The 21,528-nt window shown below is 44.6% G+C and overlaps 1 protein-coding gene across 2 annotated transcripts in view; it reads left to right on the top strand.

Annotated features, from left to right (window-relative positions):
* Nucleotides 1–21,528, top strand: part of VPS13C (vacuolar protein sorting 13 homolog C) — a 109,122-nt gene that overhangs the window by 51,858 nt on the left and 35,736 nt on the right. For both annotated transcript variants that reach the window (XM_063142480.1, XM_063142478.1), the window contains 17 exons: nucleotides 1,532–1,688; nucleotides 1,866–1,945; nucleotides 2,879–2,938; nucleotides 3,064–3,220; nucleotides 5,594–5,710; nucleotides 6,169–6,272; nucleotides 7,285–7,452; nucleotides 7,873–8,177; nucleotides 10,555–10,699; nucleotides 11,000–11,156; nucleotides 11,975–12,099; nucleotides 12,757–12,926; nucleotides 13,942–14,180; nucleotides 16,775–17,004; nucleotides 18,261–18,353; nucleotides 19,878–20,243; nucleotides 20,661–20,750. In XM_063142480.1, coding sequence (XP_062998550.1) covers nucleotides 1,532–1,688; nucleotides 1,866–1,945; nucleotides 2,879–2,938; nucleotides 3,064–3,220; nucleotides 5,594–5,710; nucleotides 6,169–6,272; nucleotides 7,285–7,452; nucleotides 7,873–8,177; nucleotides 10,555–10,699; nucleotides 11,000–11,156; nucleotides 11,975–12,099; nucleotides 12,757–12,926; nucleotides 13,942–14,180; nucleotides 16,775–17,004; nucleotides 18,261–18,353; nucleotides 19,878–20,243; nucleotides 20,661–20,750 — 2,763 coding nt within the window. The remainder of the gene's footprint in view (nucleotides 1–1,531; nucleotides 1,689–1,865; nucleotides 1,946–2,878; nucleotides 2,939–3,063; nucleotides 3,221–5,593; nucleotides 5,711–6,168; nucleotides 6,273–7,284; nucleotides 7,453–7,872; nucleotides 8,178–10,554; nucleotides 10,700–10,999; nucleotides 11,157–11,974; nucleotides 12,100–12,756; nucleotides 12,927–13,941; nucleotides 14,181–16,774; nucleotides 17,005–18,260; nucleotides 18,354–19,877; nucleotides 20,244–20,660; nucleotides 20,751–21,528) is intronic.

Here is a 21,528-nt window from a genome sequence, read left to right as displayed (position 1 = left end):
TTTTGGAGAGCTGGGTAAAGGCATACTTTTAGAATAATGTGTAGGTATAGAGTAAGGCCTGGTTCTGATGCAAGAGGAAGCCAGCCTTGGGCTTTTGAGCTCCTCCCTTCCTTCACCCCCACCCCACTTAACCTTCAAGGTGGAGATTGAATGCTGTCACTTTTGCTTTTAAGCAAACCACAGTTCCCAATGACGTCTGAACTCAGGGAAACTTGGTTTGTGTAACCGATGGTTGGTGAGAGCAAGAGAGGATCAAACCATGGTTCCAGGGGCCATAGCTCAGTGTGATAGAGCACCTGCTTTGCATGCAGAAGGTCCCAGCTCTGACCCCCGGCTTCTCCAGGTAGGGCAAGGAAAAGAATCCTGCCTGAAACCTCAGAGAGCTGCTGCTAGGTGGACCTTTGGTCTGACCCAATGTAAGGCAGTTTCCTGTGTTCCTTGTTCTCAAATCATAGTTTAATCAAACTGAAGTTTCCCTGAGTTCAGACATGAATGGGAACTGTATTCTGTTTAGAAAGCTGCCTTATACTGAGCCAGAGAATTGATCCATCTAGCTGAGTTGCCTGTGCTGACTAGTAGTGGGTTTCCAGGGGTGTTTCTCAGCCCTGCTTGGAGATGCCAGTGGTTGAAACTGGGACATTCTGGGACAAAGTATGTGCTTTACCAGTGTGTGAAAGCTTCTGATCTCCTCGTGCAGGCAGGGGTGGCCAACTTGTGGCCTTCCAAAAGTTTTGGCCCACAACGCCCATCACTCCTCACCATTGACCATGCAGGCTAGGGCTGCTGGGAGTTGTAGGCCAAGACATCAGGTTTGAAAAGAGAAGGCTTGCTGCGGCTTGTTCTTATAGTGAGAGGCCACGTTTTCCCATTACGTATGAACCCGGTCTAATTGGATGATGCTTGCTACTGGAAGGACCAAGTTTATTTATTTAGCAGATTTGTGTCCCAACCAGTAACCCAAACGTTTTCTGCTTTGGAGGCTACTGTGTTAGGGGTATGCTTTGTCTTAGCCCCTGTTCTAATGTAAATTTAATTCATGCAGTTTCGAGCCAGACCACTATCGTGTGTTACTTGGAGATAGTTTGGCAAAATGGAATACCATGAAAAACGTAAGAGATCAGGAAGGCTGAACCACATATGGTTGTTCCGCTGAATCTTTACTTGTATTATAATTAGGGATGGGAGAAGCCGGTGGTGGGGCGGGTTGGCTGAGGCTCACTGAAATGCCCCAAACGTTGCTTCAAAACTCAGTTTGGCTCCGGTTCTTGTTTGTGGCCTGATTTTCGGTTTGTTTGAACGGGAAAAAGTTGTGCATTTTGAGAAATGTATGCCGTTTTCAGGTATGCATTTTGCAAATGCCAATGCCGGTTTGGGGAATTTGAGAACATTCCTGGAGAACACACTCTCCTACTTGTGTGTGGGATTGCAAACGGGGGAGTTTTGAGTGATTTCCAAATTGAAATGAAATTCTCATGCATCCCTAATTTTAATCCAGTTTTTTAAAATATCTCCTATTTTTCTCTCTCTTTAGGTTGTAGTGACATTAAAGAAACAGGTTGAAAAGCAATGTGTCCCCTTGCATATGCTAACAGTGCTGCAGCTTGGAACAGAAAGCAGAATTAAAACGCATGATATGACGGCTACAGCATATCTAAAAAAAATTGAAATGAAGTGCCTTGAATTCACAGGTAAGTCATGCTTAATACAGCATTTTGCAAAATAAGATCATTCAGATGATGCAGGCAGTTCTTTATGTGATAGCATTAACGTACACATTCATTTTTCTGATATGTCCAATTTCTGTGCTGTAATGTTTGATTCTGTGAATATAGTATTGGTAAATGTGCATTGTATTTTATCCACAGATTCTAAAGGAGCTCCGCTGAATATTATTAGCTCTTCCGATGAATCTGGCGAGCATCTTTTAAAGATGGAATATATAAAGGTATTTATTTTCTAATCTGTGTGTATTATTTACACTAATGGTCACTGTGAGATTGTATAAATCAAGTGGCATGAGTCAACAGCTCTCGGTAATAAGACTGAGGTCTCTGAAAGAAGCTTATATATTTATTAAGGTGACATGTGTTTCTGTGTTTGGTTGGCCAGTGTTGGTGATGCCACAAGTTAGGGTTACGGTTCGGGAGGCATGTCTCCCCGGTCAAGAATCAGGGCCTCAGTAGGACGGAGCTGGGCCAGGCAGACTGAGGCCTTAGCTAGACCTAAGGATTATCCCAGGCAAATGGAGGGGTCGTCCCTGCCTGCTCCCGGGGTCCCCTGTGTGTCATTTGCATGCACAGGGATGATCCTGGGACAATCCCGGGATATAGGCTTGGTCCAGCCATGGCCTGAGTGTTCCACCAGGACAACTTGCCTACTGACCTTGAGTAGCTGGAAGGAAATCTCAGTGGCACTTAAGAAATAGGGTTAGGGTAGGGGCTAGGGAGGCATAGCTCCCCAGGCAGGTACTGGGACCATGGATGAGCCTAGCAGGGCCAGACAATACTGTGTGGGCCAAAAGGACGGCTTGCCTACTGATGGCTTTCTATGGAAACTAAGATACTGTCTTTAGTCAAGCGAAGAGGCAATGTGTTTTTTTTTTCCTGAAGATGATTAACCACTTTCACCCTGGATACAGAGACTAAAAAGCTCCATTTCTCCATTCCTCCTTGTCCCCTGGCGTTGGAAGTTCAGTGGTACCCAGCCCAGCCATCTGTATGGCACTTTCGTGGAGGGGATGGCTTAATACGCTGCCTGTAACATATGCCTATATCTACCTGTAGTTTTAGGCACAGAAGATATTCACAACTTGGACATGTATATTGCTTGACATTGCTTTAACACATGCAGTAATCTAAAACCTTGATTCTTTGCTTAGGCTGATGCAGATGGACCACATTTTGAAAAGATTTACAGATGTACAAAACAAGCACTCAGTGTAAGTATTAACATGTATTGCCGTGTTGGCTGCCACCAGAGCACGGTGCATTTTGTGTGTCATTTTTTAACATGCTCTCCAATGAGATGCCAGAGATCCTCTGTGACAGATTTTCTTTTTCTTAGGTATCCTTTTCTTCATTAGACCTGTTGCTACACACAGAAGCCTTGCTTTCCATCATGAATTTTTTCACGTATGCCTCAAGTGGTCTTACAACTCCTGATAAGGGAACTGGTGTAAAACTGCTATCGGAGGAGCCCAAAACCACCCTTGCAAAGCCAGGTATGATGGTGTGGATCCTATCTCTATTCTTTTCGATAATGAAGGGTAGTTGTGACGCGTGAATTTTGCCAGTTGCTTTGCAGGATTTAGCAGTGGAAGTCATATGGGAAGAGGACAAGATGAATAAAGAAGGAACTGGCACAATGTTGTTAAGATGATGAAAACTAGGGATGTGCTCCGCTTCTAATCGGACCGGAGAAGCAGGAGCGGAGCGGGGGGCTTCGCCTGCCCTTAAGGCGGAGGCGAAGAGGATTGGGGGGCCGGCGGAGCGTGGCGAAGAGGATCAAGGTGAAGGCGGATCCTTCACCTCGATCCGGAGCTCCGCCGGAAAGGTAAGTGGGGTTTACCGGGCCCTGCCGCTGTCGCTGTCGCCCATGCGGCGACGGCGGCAGGGCCCGGTAACCCCCCTCCACGCCCTCCTCTCCCTTACCTGCCTCCGTCCGCGGTCCGTCGGCGTCTTCAATTGAGCCTGCGGTTCCACCAGGAAGCCTGGTGGACTTCCTGGTGGAACCGCAGGCTCAATTGAAGACGGCGATGGACCACGGACGGAGGCAGGTAAGGCCCCCCTCTCCCTTGGTCCTTTACCGGGCTCTGCCACTGGGACTGCCTTGAGTCTTGGCGTGCGTATGTATCCCTGGACAAGCTATCATGGTGGCGAGTTTGAGGTTTCTAAAGTGCAAATTGACGGAGATATGGAAAGGGGTGTGAATGGGGTGCCCGGTTTTCATAAATTCCCCAAAAATTAGGGGATGATGGGACTGCCTTGAGTCTCGGCGTGCGTGTGCACCCCTGGATAAGCTTTCATGGTGGCGAGTTTGAGATTTTTAACATGCAAATTGACAGAGCTATGGAAAGGGGTGTGAATGGGGTGCCCGGTTTTCATAAATTCCCCCAAAATCAGGGGATGATGGGACTGCCTTGAGTCTCAGCGTGCTTATGTATCCCTGGACAAGCTATCATGGTGGCGAGTTTGAGATTTTTAACGTGCAAATTGACGGAGCTATGGAAAGGGGTGTGAATGGGGTGCCCGGTTTTCATAAATTCCCCAAAAATCAGGGGATGATGGGATTGCCTTGAGTCTTGGCATGCGTGTGTATACCTCCATGAGGTGTCATGGTGCCAAACTTGAGGTTTCTAACTTTAACAGAAAAAAAGTTGTATACTTTTTTAGCTTAATGCAAGCCTATGGGGGGGGGGGGAAACGGAGCTCCGATCCGGATCCGGAGCTCCGAGCGAGCGGAGTGGACATAGGCGGAACGGAGCGGCCTGATCCGCAAATCGCGGATCTGGAAGTGAAGCGAAGCGGGGGGTCCGTGCACACCCCTAATGAAAATCACCAAGAGTGGGGATTGGTGCTGCTTCCTCTTTTTGCACCTGGCACTTTTCCTCTACAGTGGCTGCATTCAGACAACACGTTAGTCAATAGTGGGGTAATAATCAACTCAGTTGTAGTTTATCTAGGGGGTACTCTCCACACAACGTTGTAATAATCAACCGTGGTGTGAATTAGAATCAGCGTTGAGTTGACTATTAGTCCATGCTGAGTTAACTCACTCATCCCCCACCCTCTCTCCCTGCTCACGTCTTCCACCTAGTATCTCATCAGGCATTGCTGCCAAAAATCTATCCTGCTGGCTGGACCAGAGTGGCAGCCACTGCTTCGACCGCTCTTGCCTTGCAATTCTGTGGCTGATGAAATAACAGACAGTGGCAGAGGAAGTAACCAATGGTGCCGTCCACCCAACATGATAACCAATGGTGGTTCAAATAGCCAACTCTGCACAGCTTTGGTTATTTCTGCCAAATAACCAACCATTGTTGAAAAAGCTCCCTCCACACAACACAATAACCCATGGTGGGTTAAATAACCAACTGTTGATTATTTAAACCACCATTGGTTATTGTGTTATCTACTTTACATCTAGCTGGGGATGCTGAGACTAGGAAAAAAGTACTGAGGCCCATGCAGGTCTGACACTGATAATTGACTTAAGGACAGAGGAAGCAGTCTTACACCGCCTGCGACCCTTGGTTCATCTAGCCCAGTTTTGTCGACACTGACTGGCAGCAACTACTTTCCAGGGTGTTGGACAGGAGTTTTTCCAGCCCTACCTGGAGATGATTCAACCTGCAACCGGCATGCAAAACATGTGCTCTGTTACTGAGCTACGCCCCCTTCCCAAACTCGTCATGAAGGTTTAGAGGAATGCCTCCTAAGATACATGGCTTGGAAGGGGGTGCTAATGTTGGCTTTGAGTCATTCCCATATAAAACTGTGGGGAAAGTGTGTGCATTTTTTTCTTCTTACAAAGGTGGGTGTAACTAATGCTGTGTTAGGGTTTGCATTCTTACTGAAGTCTTTCTTCTCCCCAGTTCCTGTTCCAGCAGCCCAGGACAATGTGTTTGACTTGAAGCTCACTGCTGAATTGAGTGCCTTCAACATACTGGTCTGTGATCAGAAGGGTAACATTGCTGATATCCGAATACAGGGTAAATGGATTTCTGTCATTTGAAATGGTAGAAGTAGTATTAATATTTTTATTAGCTTTTTCATGAAGTGTAATTTGGATGGATGAGAGGCCAATTAATGATTAATAGATTAGTTTTACCTGAGGATGTTAGTGTACTGAAGAGGTTAGTGTAATTTTATGGACTTCAAGCCAATGGTTTTCTATTGTTGATGTATTTATATTCTAGTCTTCTGGAGCAAGTGCAGAGTGGCTTACATGGGGCTCACAGTGGCCCTGTATTCAGGTGCTGTGCAGATCCACAGCACCATAGCTTTGCCACTGCTATAGGATGAAATGCTTCCAATCACTGGGCCAAATAGCAAGAGAGGACTCCTAATTATAGAATAATGAAGCACTCTTTCTTTAAGCAGCCTGCTGTTTATCCTGCTTTGTACTGAAATGCTGAATTTCCCTCCCTTTGCTTTCCCCCCTGGCCAGGTATGGAGGCATCTGTTTTTACAAAGGCAAAAGAAACAGAAGTTTTTGCCAGGCTTCAGGACTTCATAATAACAAATGTGGATCCACAGACGGTTCATAAAAAGGTGAATATGAGAAACAGGGTTGCTAAACTGTAGCTTGCGAGTCCCATGTGTATCATGGGCCGGTTCAAGAAAGTCAATAGAAGCAGAATTAAAAGCAGCAGAAACTCCTGATGAACACAGATATGAAGTAAGGGACCAGGCTAAGCATGCTGGCTTGCTAGGATGGAGACGCTCTGCTGGTGAATGGGTTAGGCTGACTTTCATTCAGGAGTTGCATCTGTTGTGAATGCACTTTGAGTGCAGCAATTGCAGAAGAGAGAGAGAGATATATAAATGATCTTGGCTCGAGTTTGGTTGAACAGCATGTACGTTCCGTTCACAGATAGGGAACTTACTTTACTTGCTCTTTATTTTTTATGATGTCCTTTGTAGCTCCTCCTATTTTAAAAATGTCTATTATGATCCAATGGAATCGTGTCCGGAAAATGTAAACGTTACACAACAGAGCTGAAGTGTAGCCTGCTCTGGTGCCTGCTGTTGGCTGGGGGCACCTAGGGCCTTCTGGAGGCCGCGCTGCCTGTCTCCCAGGAAGAACATCCTGGCATAGGCGAGAGCAACCTGGGCCCGTCCTTTGGCTAAAGAAGGAGTAGTTGCAGGGCACTCACTTTGCCCCTCCCTGCCAGAAAGAAAATAATTATAACTAGGAACTAGTGCCTGAGCTTGCTTTTCTCTGCCTTATAAGAACATCAGAAGAGCCCTGCTGGATCGGACCGAGGGTCCATCTAGTCCAGCACACTGTTCACGCAGTGGCCAGCCAGCTGTCAACCAGGGACCCACAAGCAGGAGACAAGTGCGACAGCACCCTCACGCCCATGTTCCCACCTCCCTGCCAAACCCTTTCCCTTTTGGCTCCTGTCTTTTAGATTGTAAACCTGGGGGCAGGGATTGACCTACTGCTGATCTTTGTAAGCCACTCTGGAAGTCTATTCTAGCTGAAGGGCAGAATAAATGCATTAGAAGTGGAGAAGGCAAGTCTACAAGAATGTAACTATGGTGAATGTGATCTTTGCAGACTGTCTCGATAGTGGGAGATGAAGTCTTCCGGTTTGCAATGTCACTTTATCCAGATGCTACAGAGGGAGAAGCTTACATGGATATGTCCAAGGTAGATGGTAAAATGTCCCTGAAGGTGGGCTGCATTCAGATCGTTTATCTGCATAAATTCTTCATGTCACTACTGGTAAGAGATGGCATTGTTTTTCTCATTTGTGTTGCATTTTAACTATTTTTTTTTAAAGTAAAATGGTTCTCAAATGGAGGGTTGCTTTTCCAGACCGAGCCTTAGAAATGCAAGTCCAAAGTTCCCTTTGGGTGTGCAGAACTTGTACCATTCTCTTGCATCCCTGCCTGAGGGAAATTCCAAGTCCTGCTTCTCGCCTCACTTATTGGTGGTGGTGGAATTCAGTTTCCAGGCACAGGAATCTTCGACCTGCCACCAAAAAAATGAAAACAGGGAGAAGTTTGTTAGTTGCTACATCTTGCTAAAACATCTTGTAGGCAACATGTAGTTGTCTGGGGCTGACTACTGGTAGACCTATTCTTAACTTTGCTGCATGGACTGCTGTTAGTTTGTGACGCTAACTCTTCTGCCTTTCCGTAGAATTTCCTAAACAACTTCCAAACTGCAAAAGAAGCCCTGAGCGCTGCCACTGCCCAGGCTGCAGAAAAGGCTGCTTCCAGTATGAAGGATTTTGCTCAAAAGAGCTTTCGCCTTTCAATGGACATCAACCTGAAAGCTCCGGTCATAGTCATTCCTCAGTCATCAGTGTCCTACAACGTATTGGTAGCAGATCTCGGTTTAATCCGAGTCCAGAATGAATTTAGCCTGGTCCCTGGAAAAGCGTCTTTTAATCCTCCTGTGATTGACAAAATGGATGTCCAGCTAACTCATTTAAAGATCTCAAGGTATAATAAGCATTTCTCTCTCCCGCTTGGCTATAATCCTTGGCCATAGGAAAACAATTATGGAAATGCCAACGGTGGGGTTTTCCTGGTGTGCTGTAGGACACCAGTGTGTGTAATGGGGGACATGCTGCCGTGTTGAAAGCCTGCAAGTTTTCAGTCATTCAATCAGTGGGATTTTTGCCACTGGGAGAAGAGTTGCTATTGCTGTTGTTTTGCTAGCAAATGCTTGCCTGTGCCACAGGAGATTGACCGTCCTTCATTGCCCTGCACGCATAAACAAGGCTGCAGCTCAAGGTGATTGCTGAATAGCCGTACCAGAGGGCAATGCCCGTTGGGTGTCTGTTTGGCAGCTGACCAGCTATGTGTGGGCACTCACTGTAAATGGAAGAGGTTGAAGGGGAGATTGCTGCCCAATTATGGTTTCTTTTCAGCTTTAATACTCGTTTAGTTTAATATTTATTTGTTCTCATAGGCATAAGTAAAAGTGCTGCCTTAAATGTGCGTGTTACGAATCTAGCATCTAGTTTATTTTTCATTTGCTCAGAAATAAACTGTATTGTTGGAACATAAAGCAAGTGCTGTGCTTTTCCAAACTCTGTATTTTGCCTTCTTCCTATGGAGAGAGTTTTCCTTTAGAGCAGCCTTCCTCAACCTGGGGTGCTCCAGATGTGTTGGACTGCACCTCCCAGAATGCCCCAGCCAGCCAGCTGGGGCATTCTGGGAGTTGTAGTCCAACAAATCTGGAGCGCCCTAGGTTGAGGAAGGCTGCTTTAGAGGAATGTTCATGTGAAATATTGGGTGGTAAATGGACAAAATGCATTGAGTTATTTATTTGTTAATTTTTTATGTCGCTGATTTCCTACAAGGAAACTGCATGCTTACCAGATTTCATATGCTTGGTGAAATTGTGTCTTATACTCCTCAGGGTATGTGTTTAGAAAATCTCTTAGCAATAAAAGAATCTTTTTAGCTCTCAGCTGAGGCTTGTGGTGTGTGGATTTAGCCTGTTGCAAAGATTGTGGAGGAGAGGTTAAAATTATGCTCTCCAAATGACAGGCTCAGCTCTGTGTCAGCAGTGTGGAGAACAGTTGTGAATTCCCATTGTGGGCACAGCAAGTGTGGCTGGCTTCCTTTTTAGAAGAGGGTAATGCTCGTGCAAAGAATTTGCCATTGGTTGCGACACTGTGCCTTCAGGGCTCTTAGAAAGAGTTTGGGGTACACTTAACACACATTGCCTTTCCTCAGGAAAGCGGACTCCAGATGGAAACATGGAACGAATTATTGTGGGTGGTTAAACAGGATGCAGTGCCTAGCAATACTACAAACGAGAAGAATCTTGGAATTGTTGTAGATTGCAAGCTGAATATGAGCCAACAGTGCGATATGGCTGCAAGAAAGGCAAATGCTATTTGGGGCTGCATTAATAGAAGTATAGCTTCCAAATCACGTGAGGTACTGGTTCCTCTCTATTCGGCCCTGGTTAGGCCTCATCTAGAGTATTGCGTCCAGTTCTGGGCTCCACAATTCAAGAAGGACGCAGACAAGCTGGAGCGTGTTCAGAGGAGGGCAACCAGGATGATCAGGGGTCTGGAAACAAAGCCCTATGAAGAGAGACTGAAAGACCTGGGCATGTTTAGCCTGGGGAAGAGAAGATTGAGGGGAGACATGATAGCACTCTTGAAATACTTAAAAGGTTGTCACACAGAGGAGGGCCAGGATCTCTTCTCGATCCTCTCAGAGTGCAGGACACGGAATAACGGGCTCAAGTTACAGGAAGCCAGATTCCAACTGGACATCAGGAAAAACTTCCTGACTGTTAGAGCAGTACGACAATGGAACCAGTTGCCTAGGCAGGTTGTGGGCTCTCCCACACTAGAGGCCTTCAAGAGGCAGCTGGACAACCATCTGTCAGGGATGCTTTACGGTGGATTCCTGCATTGAGCAGGGGGTTGGACTTGATGGCCTTGTAGGCCCCTTCCAACTCTGCTATTCTATGATTCTATGATTTGGTTGAAATCTTCCTGATGTGAAGAAATAATGATGATGATGATGATGATGATATGGATATCTGGTACAAGTGATACAATGTTCCATATCCTTGTAGGTTCTTGGGTCTTCCATAACCTAAGTTGCTTATTAACAGATTCGGGAGGGAAGCCATAACTCCGTGATGGAGCATATACTTCACATGCAGGAAATCCCAGGTTTCAAGCTGTTGGAAGGATGTCACAGGGCTGGGGAAAGATTGATGGAGTTGAGCCTTGGAGGGCAGCTGCCGGTTAGAGGATGTAGTACTTGACCAGATGGGCCAATGATATGGAGCACCTTCGTATGCTTCTGGCTTGTTTGCCAACATCTTTCAACCTTTCTTTCGCAGGGCCATAATAGCCAGTGGTTCCCAGCCAGACATTGAAATTTTGCAGCCGGTAAATCTGCGTTTGTCAGTCCAGAGAAATTTAGCTGCAGCGTGGTATCTACAAATCCCGGGGATTGCAATCGAAGGAGACTTAAAGACTATGCAGGTAAGGTCTTTGCAAGTCTTGATAGATCCATATTCCTACGGTGATAAACTCAGGGATTGTAATAATAACTCAGGGTGGCTAATTTCCTTAATGCTGCTTTTGCCATGAAAGAAGCTTTTTTGAGTCCAAGAATTTGTATTGTAGCTAGGCTTATCTCCATATACCAGTAGGGATGTACAAACTGTGGAAAATCTGTTTGGCCTGTGTGCCTTTCATTCCGTCATCCGCCCACTGACGGAATCGGATTTTCTTTAGTTTCTGAATTTGCACAAATTTGCATGTGGATTGAACACTTTTCAGATCTCCCTCTGTCAAGATGACTTAACGCTGCTCATGAAAATTTTGCTGGAAAATCTTGGTGAAGCTGACCCGAGTTCAAGGGTTACACAGTCAACTTTACCAGAAGCTCAGACGTTCCAAAAGGGCAAAAGTGAAACTAATGCTGATCTTGATGAAGGTATTTTTCTCCCTATAGTTCACCTACTTTGATTGTAAATTATGCTCTGATAAATCATTTTATTTGGCCATTCTCCCAAGCTAAGTAAAACAGAATTGTGACATCCTGGGGAAAAATGGGAAAATCAGGGGAAAAGTTTTGCCCACTTTTTAAAGGACTTCTTTCCATTTTTCAACTTCTATGAAATATTTTCTTTTTTGGAATGAGTGAAGTAGTTTTTAAGAAACATTTTTTCTTAATCCATGCAAACCTCAAGTTTTCTGAAATCCATGAAGATAACAATGAAGGCTTAAATCAGTTTATTGTGTGCTTCTAATCTACTGTTGAAGAGCTTCATATTTTAAATGTTATGAATAATATTGTGAGACTATTTCTGCCCAAATAACACACTTTTGTTCTGTTTGCTACAAAATATGTCATTTCTCTTTTCTATCTCTATTTTCCTGACTTCCCTAAATATAGCATAGGATGCAACAATGTGCATTGCTCTATCTATTTTGGGCACATTCACAATTTAATTTGCACAAACTAAGGGAGCAGTCCCCAACCGTTGTGGGCCTCTGGGCACATCCGGCATTTGGGAAAAGTGCTCTGAGCGCCCTGACAAATTGGCTGCGGTAGGGGCAGAGGGTAGTCACAAAAATGTTGAGAGTGTACACCTTGTGTGGGGTGCTAATTCTAGTTTCTCTCTCTCTCTCTGGCAGTTCTATACCCAGTTCTAATTATTAAATGGCTGCACTCAGAGTTGGCGGAATTGTTCTTCAGGTACCAAATTGCTGCAGTCTTACATGTACATTTTTTATTTCTAAATATTTCAGGTACTCTTATGACTTCAGGGGAGGAAGATATTTCTGAAGCTCCGTCTAATGAAAATGTGACCCTTAAGTTTCACTTTAACTTTGAATCACTTTCCATCGTTCTCTACAATACGGATGTTGATCAGGTTTGTGACAGCTTGAAATGGAAAAATATTTTCATTTGAATCAGTTAAATAGAGAGCGAATTAAATAAACCTCATGTTGGATGCTTCCTTCTCCCAGTACACTTAGTCAGGAGCATGAACACTGATTCTGATGTGTTTTGTTCTGGGTTTTTTTTTTAACAGCAGAGGATTGGATGAGTCAGGTGTGTGCTACACCTATGCAGAGTTGCGTTTTAGCCCGGGTGGGGAGTGGCTTTGATTGGAGGTAGGGTGTTCAGCAGATTCTGTTGCACTTCTGCAAACTCTGGGTTCTGCTAAGCCTGCTGATTCTTCCCTCTTGTACGTGGGTGGTGCCGTTTTGTCAATTTAAGCCTTGGCACTCAGGCCAGAACATCAGAAATAGAGAGAAGTATACACTCAAGAGACTGAATCAAGGTTACCCATCTAATTTTGGTATTCTCCCTTTATGATGAGCATTGCAATATTAAATTTGGATGTATTTTTTCCCTTTTGCAAACTTAAAAACATTGTTTTAATAGAAATCATGTTCTCCTATGCCACTTCTGTGCTCATCCAGATAGTAAAAACCGAGATTGTTGATGCACTTTCACGTCTTACAGGCTCTTCATACAATTCCTTTACCTTGGCACTCATGGCTATTTTTTATATATATTGTAGAAATCTCAGCTTTCACTTCACAATAAAAATTTACGCCTTGGAGAACTCAGGCTGCATCTTATGATGTCATCAGGGCAGATGTTTTCAAACGGCTCTATAGATATTAATACTAAACTGAAAACGTGTACGCTGGACGATCTGAGAGAAGGGATCCAGAAAGCAACCCCAAGGTTAGCTATCTTGCTACATTTTTAAAAATCATCTTTTGCCAGTAGATTCTAGAAAGCCTGATTATGAATACTTCTAGAGCTCCTCATGACTACATACTGTGCATGAAATAAAACACAGGCGCACCCTCGGGCTTTGCAGTATAAGAAACTAGACACACAAGTGGAGGGAAGTAGATGGTAAAGGTAGAGGATGGAGATCAATTGGTAAATCCCAAAATAATAATAACAAAATGAAAAAAAACATTGAGGAGTTCTCTCTGGGAATGTGGGGGGGGAAGCAAGCTCCAAGCACCCTACAGGGGCTCCTGGGTGTCTGATATTGCTGGTTCTGTTAGCTGAAAACAAAGCAATTGACACCGCTGCTATGAAAATCAAAAATTCCATATTAGGCATAATTAGAAAAAGGAATTGAAAATAAAACGGCCAAGATCATCCTGCCCTTAGACAAATCTATAGGGAGACCACACCTGGCCTACTGTATAAGATTCTGCTCACCACACCTCCAAAAGGATATTGTGGGTCAATGTACAGAAAAGGGCAGCTAAAATGATCGTGGCTGGAGTGCCCTCCCCTATGAGGAAAGATGGCAATGTCTGGGACTGCCTGGAGACACGATGGAGGTGTACAGAATTAGGCATGGTGTAGAGAAAGTGGAGGGGGAAAATATTTTTCTCCCTCTCTCATAATACTAGATCCCAATGGATCTAGCGGGAGCTGAGCGGTGGGTGATTTAGGATGGATAAAATGAAGGACTGCCTAGCACAGCACACCGTTAATCCGTGGATACTACAAGATCATAAAGCTCTTCTTACGTTCCTCACACTGACAGGTCATCACCTCTTTGGACAAGCGTTAAAGTTCTACTTTTTGAATATGATTTTTTATATACCTCTTAATTAAATGTAACACCAGCTTTGGTTGCAATGAAAGCGAAATTTGAAGCTAAAAGATTGATTGTTTTAGCTTGCCTGTTCCTCAACTTGTTTTCTGGCTTGGCCGTACATTTATATTTCAGAATGATAGATAAGAAAGACGGTGAAGTTGATAGTGTCATGATTGACATCAACTACAAGCAAGATAAAAACAGTAGTGAAGTTGTTTCAATCCTGGACAAACTATATTTGTGTGCCAGTGTGGAGTTCCTATTGACGGTAGCAGATTTCTTTGTGAAAGCAATGCCAGCAGCCTCAGCCGAAGCATCTACTCAGTTTCAGTTAAAGTATGCCACCCAAGGGAAACAAAGGCCAGAGAAAGGTGAGCAAAGAAAAAGCATCTCAGAATTGTTACTGGTGTCCCATCATTGAAATAATAAAGCCAAAAGAGTGACCGCAATCCCATGCAAAGTTGAACGTGTTTCAGCGCATGGAATTCAATCTAAATTTGTGTTGGGTTGTGGCCAGGGTGTTCATTTGTGAAATCTGGAACATTGAGACGTATCAGTAATGTTTCTGGAAGAATCAATTGAACTGTGGGGGAAATTTCAAAAAGTAATTTTTAATATGGTTTGGGGTTCTCTGTTGAACAAAAGAAAGAAGAAACGTAATCCTGCTGGGAATTTTAACTCTTATTTTCTATTTCCCTTGTCTTTCTCTTTCCCCTGCTCACTCTAGTACAGTTAGGCTTTTGGTTCTGATACAAAGGTTGTGTGTCCCATAAAGGGCATTTAAGGAAGGATTATTTGTGTCCCCCCATGCCCATGAAAAGCCTCTCCAGAGGCATAGGGGTGTGTGAAGCGGGAGTGGAGAATCGCCCCAAATCTGGCAGAGACACCTTGTGTGGGGTTGGGGGTAGGTGGATACAGAACCGCAGGGAAGCCTTCTAATCACACAAACATTGGACTCATCTCAGATCCTGCCGATGTTCTACTTATTCCTTTCATGGGTGATACAGTGAAGACAACAAACCAAACATATTTATTTTGAATTTGTTCTCCTCCAAGTGATAGCCACAGCGTGTGGGAGTTCTGGCCCAAGCACGGGGGTCGTGCCCAGAGTTCAGTGCTCAGCAGGGCAGAGTCAGGCAAGGAAAAACAGGGCAAGGGCCAGAGTTCGGCAAGTCAAAGTCAAAGCAGGCTCAGGCAAGGCAAGGCAACGTCGAGGTTCAGCAAAGTAAGTTTATATAAAGCAAGGCAACAGCAGCAGTTCAGGAGGTGGATAGCACCCTGGACAGCTCCGTGGGGGAGTTCAGTCTGAAAGCTCATAGGAGTAAGACTTGAATGTTGCTGCAGCTCATTCTGGGTGTCTAACAGGGCTGGTGTCAAAAGGCAGGCATGGCTGCGCATCAGCCTAAGTCCTGCAACAGCAGGGGTGCATTGACAAGGTCCCCCCTGCTCTTCACCATTGCAAACTGCTCATTCGCCTGCCTCTTGCTCTGGCCAAGACAACAGTGGTCATAGTGAGAAGGAGCAGTGGACGCCGCTGCTTTCTTGCTCCCTGGATCTCTGCCTGTCAAGCCATCAAGCAGTAGCACTGATGAGAAAGAGGGTGAAGAGCATTAGCAACAGGTGAGCACGGTGGCGAGAAGGTAGCCTCACTGAGGTTAGGGTCCCATTGGGAACCTCTTGCCCAAGGGCCCCCCAAAACCTGGATCTGCCAGTGTTAGCTGGCTCCGGCTTTCATGAGAGAGGCCTCTTCAGTTCAAGCAGCTTACTCTGCTTCATCCGCCACTGTCCTGGAGCTTCTGGGATGGAGCCCTCAGTGAGAAGATGGCAATGCAGCCTCAGGTTGGATAGGCGGTGGAACAACGGGCTTGTTAAACTACGGTGTGTTGTTGGGTTAACTCTGGGCTCGGACATCACATTAACGATCTACGAACGGGGTGATTGTAGGTTATTGTTTGAAGACAGAAGTGAGGAGCACGTGAGAGACAGTGCACTCGCTCCTGCTAGATTTTGGTAATTCATAAGTTAATTAACCCATGATTGCTGTTACGTGCAAACCAGGTTACTGTTTGGTTGCTGTGAAATATGCAAATTCCATGTTGGACATAATTAAATTATATTATTATTTACATTTATATATTGCCCCATAGCTGGATCCCTCTGGACAAAGATTAAAAATCATTAAAAATACATTAGACAATGTGTAAAACCATCTACATAAAAGTATTAACAGACAGCACACAGAAACATATCTTAAAAAAAGGAATTGAAATAAAACTGCCAATATCATACTGCTCTTACATAAATCTGTAGTGAGACAATCCCTGGTATACTCTATATAGCTCTGATCACCACACCTTGAAAACGATACTGTAGGGAAAACTGCAAAAAATAGCAACCGAAATGGTCAAAGGGCTTGAGCAAATCCTGTGAGGAAAGATTACAACATCCGGGACGATGTGCTCTGTAAAGAAGACTTTCCTTCTCTCTGTCCTGAATCTCTCACCAATCAGCTTCATGGGATCAATTATTATATGAGAGGGAGAAAAATGTCTCCTTATCCACTTTCTCCACTCTGGGCATAATTTTGTACATCTGTCTCCCCTCATTCGCCATTTTGTCTAAGCTAAACAATCCCACACGTTCTAATCTTTCCACATAAGGAATCTGCTCCAGCACCTTTTCCGCACTTTTCCCAACTCTACAGTATCCGTCTTTAGTTGCAGCAACCAGAACCGCATACAGTATTCCAAGTATGGTCACACAATAGATGGTATGATCTGTACAGCAGCATCCAAGTGCACAACTAGGGCAAATTATCTGAAATACAATGCTGTATGTTGTAAAATAATAATAACAATAACAACAACAACAACCATGATAATATTAATAATGATGATGTCTATTTTGATTCTATTTTGATGGTTGACTGCAAAATCAACAGTAAACTAAATTTAAACCTTTATAGATGGAACTCTCCGGCCTAACATGACAGTGATTGCACGGATCATGGATCCAGAAATTGTGTTTGTTGCCAACTTGACAAAGGCAGATGCTCCTGCCTTAGCGGCTTCATTCCAGTGTGATTTCAGCTTGTCAACTAGCCCTCTTGCTCAGCGGATGACTGCTCAAGTTCTTGATCTTAAAGTGCTGGCTTGCCCTTTCCTCCGAGAGAAAGGAGAGAAGAATATCACAACAGTAAGTAGGGCTGTGCTCTGCTTCTCCTAGGACCAGAGAAGCAGAAGTGGATTGGGGTGCTTCGCCTCCCCTTAAGGCGGAGGCGGAGAGGATCAGGGGAGCAGCGGAGTGGATCGAGGTGAAGGTGGATCCTTCGCCTCGATCCGGAGCTCTGCAAAAACGGTAAGGGGGTTTACTTGACCCTGCCGCCGCCCGTACGGTGACAGCGGCAGAGCCAGGTAAGGGGGCAAGGGGGAGGGGGCTCTTACCTGCATCCGTCACGGCCCGTCGCCAGCTTCACTAGAGCCCGCAGCTCAACCCGGAAGTGTAGGCCGCAAGTGGGGCCTACAGTTCCTGGTTGAGCCACAGGCTCTAGTGAAGCTGGTGGAGGGCTGGGACGGAAGCAGGTAAGGGGGAGGAGGGAGGGGGGCCTTACCTGGCGCCAGAGCTCCGCAGCGGAGTGGAGTGGACCCTAGGTGGATCCAGGCGGGGCGGAGCAGCTCGATCCACAATTTGCAGATCGAGAGCGGGGTGGAGCTGGGGGGAGGGTCTCTGCACAGCCCTATCAGTAAGCTCTTTGCTGTAATTGACAAATCTATATATATGCACTAGAGAGAATGTGTTCTTCTACACTTAGGCCCTCTAGCACTACAAAGGCAATGCTTTTCTGCAATTGGCTGGAAATGGAATCCAAAAGGTGGTTTCTTGTGTCACTTAATATTGTGTGCCATTGTCTTCCCCAGGGCTGAGATATTTCTGTAAAGTTTACCTAGCCGTTAGTGCCATTCAGCAAAGGTCCCCTACGACTTTAATTAAACACTTAGTCCTTGTGGCTTCTATGTCTTAAATACTTCCTGTTCAGCATGGCCATAGCGTTACCAACTGTGCTGGCTTCAGGTTTTTGAGGGACCTTAGGCAAGACAGGCTTAATGGCCCCCATCTCTCTGTGAGTCTACCTCCTCCTCTTCCTCGTCATTGCTACCACTTGCTTGCTTGACAAATGGAGAAGCAGAGTGAGAGGTACGTGAACAAGCAGGTTCTTGCAATGGTGAAGAGGAGGAACAAGTAGGCATGGTTAGGCCAGACCTGGTCACTAATGAATTGCCCCTTAATTAATATGTTCCTGTTCTTGCTCTGGGAAGGAACACATTTTTACTAGCTTCTTGTCATTGATTTTTTTCTTTCCTCTATTGAAAATAGGATGCTTTAACAAAACATTGAACTTTACGTTAAATTAAGCTTTCTGGACACTTTAAATAGTATTTTTCTTGTCTAAGGTTGTACAACCTTGTTCTTTAACGATGGAAGCGATGCTGCATACTTCAGGAATGAAGAGTGGGGCAGTGATAATAGATGAAATTATTGTGAAGGTTAGTAAACGTTATTGTATCGACTTCATTTTCTCTTGTATTACTCGAAAATGCTGTTATTGCCTTTCAACTCTGTTTTGTGGAGTAGATCGTCCTAGTTTTCTGGACATTGTTCCCCCTCCCTGCCCCCAATCATTTAAAATCAGACATTTTTGTTAGGCTGTATGCTGATGACAAAACAATTTTTTTTGGCATGAGCTGTTTTAAAGCAATTGTGTGCAGCAGTAGTAGCTGCAGCCACGGCTCCCCCGGCTGGTAGCAATGCTGTTTCTGCTTTTTGCCATCTCTACTTCACTTCACCTTTTGATGGTGATGGTCAGTAGTACAGTCCTGGCTTGATTTTGAAGATTTTTAGTCAATTACTTTTAGTCAATTACCATTGTTTCCATCCTTCCAAGAGCATCCGTCATGCATAAGGAAGTGGTGACTCTAGATGGGAAGCCCTTGAATTCACGGAGCATAAGGCTATCAATGACTACTAGTCCTGATGGCTATATGCTGCCTCCCATATCAGAAGCAGGATGTCTCTGTATGCCAATTGATTGGGAGGGCCCGGTTGCACTCCTGTCCTTCTTGTGGACTTCCGGCTGGCCGTTATGGCAACAGAATGCTGGGCCTTGGTCTGATCCAGCACAGCTCTTAAGTTTGTATGATTTAAAGCTACTTTACGTGTACATGCCGGTTGGTAGCTACCGTATTTCTTCGATTGTAAGACGCCATCGATTCTAAGGCGCACACTAATTTCAGTATCACCAACAGGGGAAAGAAGCTTTGATTCGAAGAAAAAATAAATTTCTTTGAACATCTTTTATGAGTAGAATTTCTTAGAATATCTTAGAATTTCTTAGAAAGAGCTGGGTTTTGGGGCCACTGGGCTGGGAGGGGCTTAGGGGTAAGCAAAAAACCAGGCGCTTACCCTCCCAGCTCCTCTTTGCTCGCATGGCTCGCGGCTGCTGCAGGAACTTCCTCTTCTGGAGGCCTGCCTGCACGAGGAGGAGGAGACGGCTGGAGCTGGAGCTGCCGCGTGAGAGCAGCTTCGGTGGAGCAGCACTTCTTTAGCCTCTGGGCACAGGTTTTTCCGTGGGCGTGAGGAGTTCCAGGCGGGACGCGGGCTTCCCAGTGCGGTGCTTGGGGGGGGGTTGAGCCTCCTGACTCTTGGAGCCGCGTGTCTTCCCGGCGTGGCTGACGAGGGCCGGAGCTGCACGGGGCGCGCTGTAGGCCCCAATCAGCTTGCAAAGCAATCTTAAAAAGCCCTGCTTGCTCAGCTTTCTAAAAGCAATAAAGCTAGAGAGAATGGATGTTTCAGACCCTTTTTTAATAGGATAGAGTCTTTTTACATCTATCATATTGCTTCGATTCTAAGATGCCATCGATTCTAAGACGCACCCCTTTTTTAGAGCTGTTTATTTAGGGAAAGAAGTGTATCTTAGAATCGAAGAAATACGGTATGTTATTTAACAACCATGTAATGCAAAGAATATACATATGTATAATATATATTATAACTTTGGTTTTCTTTTTAAGATTTCACCAATAATTCTCAATACTGTAATGACTATCATGGCTGCCATGAAGTCAAAGAAAAAGGATGAAGAATCGGAAGGAGCTGCCTGCAATACCGAGAATCTCTGGAGCATCCAGTCCATTGACCAGTCTCAGTACTGGTTTCTTGGTTTTGACATGGCCACCGAAGCCACTGAGACATCCCAAGAAAGCGAGCAGGGTGGAAAAAAGGAAAATTTTGATGTTGAAGTGAAATCTGTTCAGATCACCCTGGAGTGTGGGTTGGGCCATCGCACTGTTCCCTTACTGCTAGCAGAATCTTCATTTTCAGGAACGGTGAAAAACTGGTCTTCTCTCATGGCTGCTAGTGCTGATATGACACTTGAGGTATGTAAATGGAACAGCAGTACGACAATGGAACCAGTTACCTAGGGAGGTGGTGGGCTCTCCCACACTAGAGGCCTTCAAGAGGCAGATGGACAACCATCTGTCAGGGATGCTTTAGGGTGGATTCTTGCATTGAGCAGGGGGTTGGACTCAATGGCCTTGTACGCCCCTTCCGGCTCTGCTATTCTATGATTCTATGATTAACTTTATGTTTGAGCTTTGGTGTGTTAATGCCCATTGTTGCTAGGTCAAGTGATCCTTTGAATCACATTTGTAAATTGTTTTTAGCTAGTTGAGTCCCATGTGGCATATAGAATTTTATTTCTACCTTTTAGTGATCCTTCAGTTAGGCACGGTTGATCGAAATCAAACCCAACGTTTAAGGATGTCAATTCTGTTATTAACATTGTATTCCAGGTTCACTATTACAACGAAACCTATGCAGTTTGGGAGCCTCTTATTGAGCGTGTTGATAGTGAAAGACGTCAGTGGAACTTAAAGTTAGAAGTAAGCAAACCTTTTTTTAAAAAAAAGTTTCATTACTTAGTAACCAATGGAGGCTGGTCGCTTTGATGTCAGTAGGGCAGTGAATCCACTCCGGATTTCAGTCAGAACCACTCAGAAGGAACTATCGCTCCTTTAGAGTTCTGACTGGTTCTCACTGAAACCTGGAGTGGATTCACTGCCCTACTGACACCAGAGCCAACAGCTTCCACTGTTAATAACTTCAATCTATTACAGTTTTGTAACCAGCTGAAAAGAAAAGTGTATATCTGTCCGGCTGCTTATTCTGGACCTCATTTTGCAATGATACAATCTCATTTAATTTCCTTTTCTTTGATTTGTAACCTGCCACACACACTAACAAGCTTTCAGGGCATGACTAGGAATAACACACACAACATTATAATTAAATCCATACATTGAACCATTATTATTAAACCAAGATACTTAAATTTACTAAAACCTCTTGTTTGCTATTTCTCTTGTACTGTTTTCTGCACAATGAAATGCTCAGTCAAACTTATTGCCTTCTGTTCTCTATGCTTAGATTCTTAAATATCAAGTATCATAAGTAATTTTATGAATTAGGTGTTTCTAAAGTAAGCATGTATTCTTTTTATACTAAGTGCATGCTTCCAGAGTCTTTTTCTTCCTTAAGACAAATGTCTATAAAGTTAATGGTAATCTTCAACTCCATTTATAATTCACCATTTTATCTTCAGAGCTAAAATTATTTGTACTCAGTAACTTGGTGTACGGCTTGTATTATATACGCATTGGC

This window comes from Elgaria multicarinata, chromosome 16 (genome assembly GCF_023053635.1).
Source record: "Elgaria multicarinata webbii isolate HBS135686 ecotype San Diego chromosome 16, rElgMul1.1.pri, whole genome shotgun sequence".
Classification (NCBI taxonomy): domain Eukaryota; kingdom Metazoa; phylum Chordata; class Lepidosauria; order Squamata; family Anguidae; genus Elgaria; species Elgaria multicarinata.
This window is presented reverse-complemented; position numbering and strand designations above follow the sequence as displayed.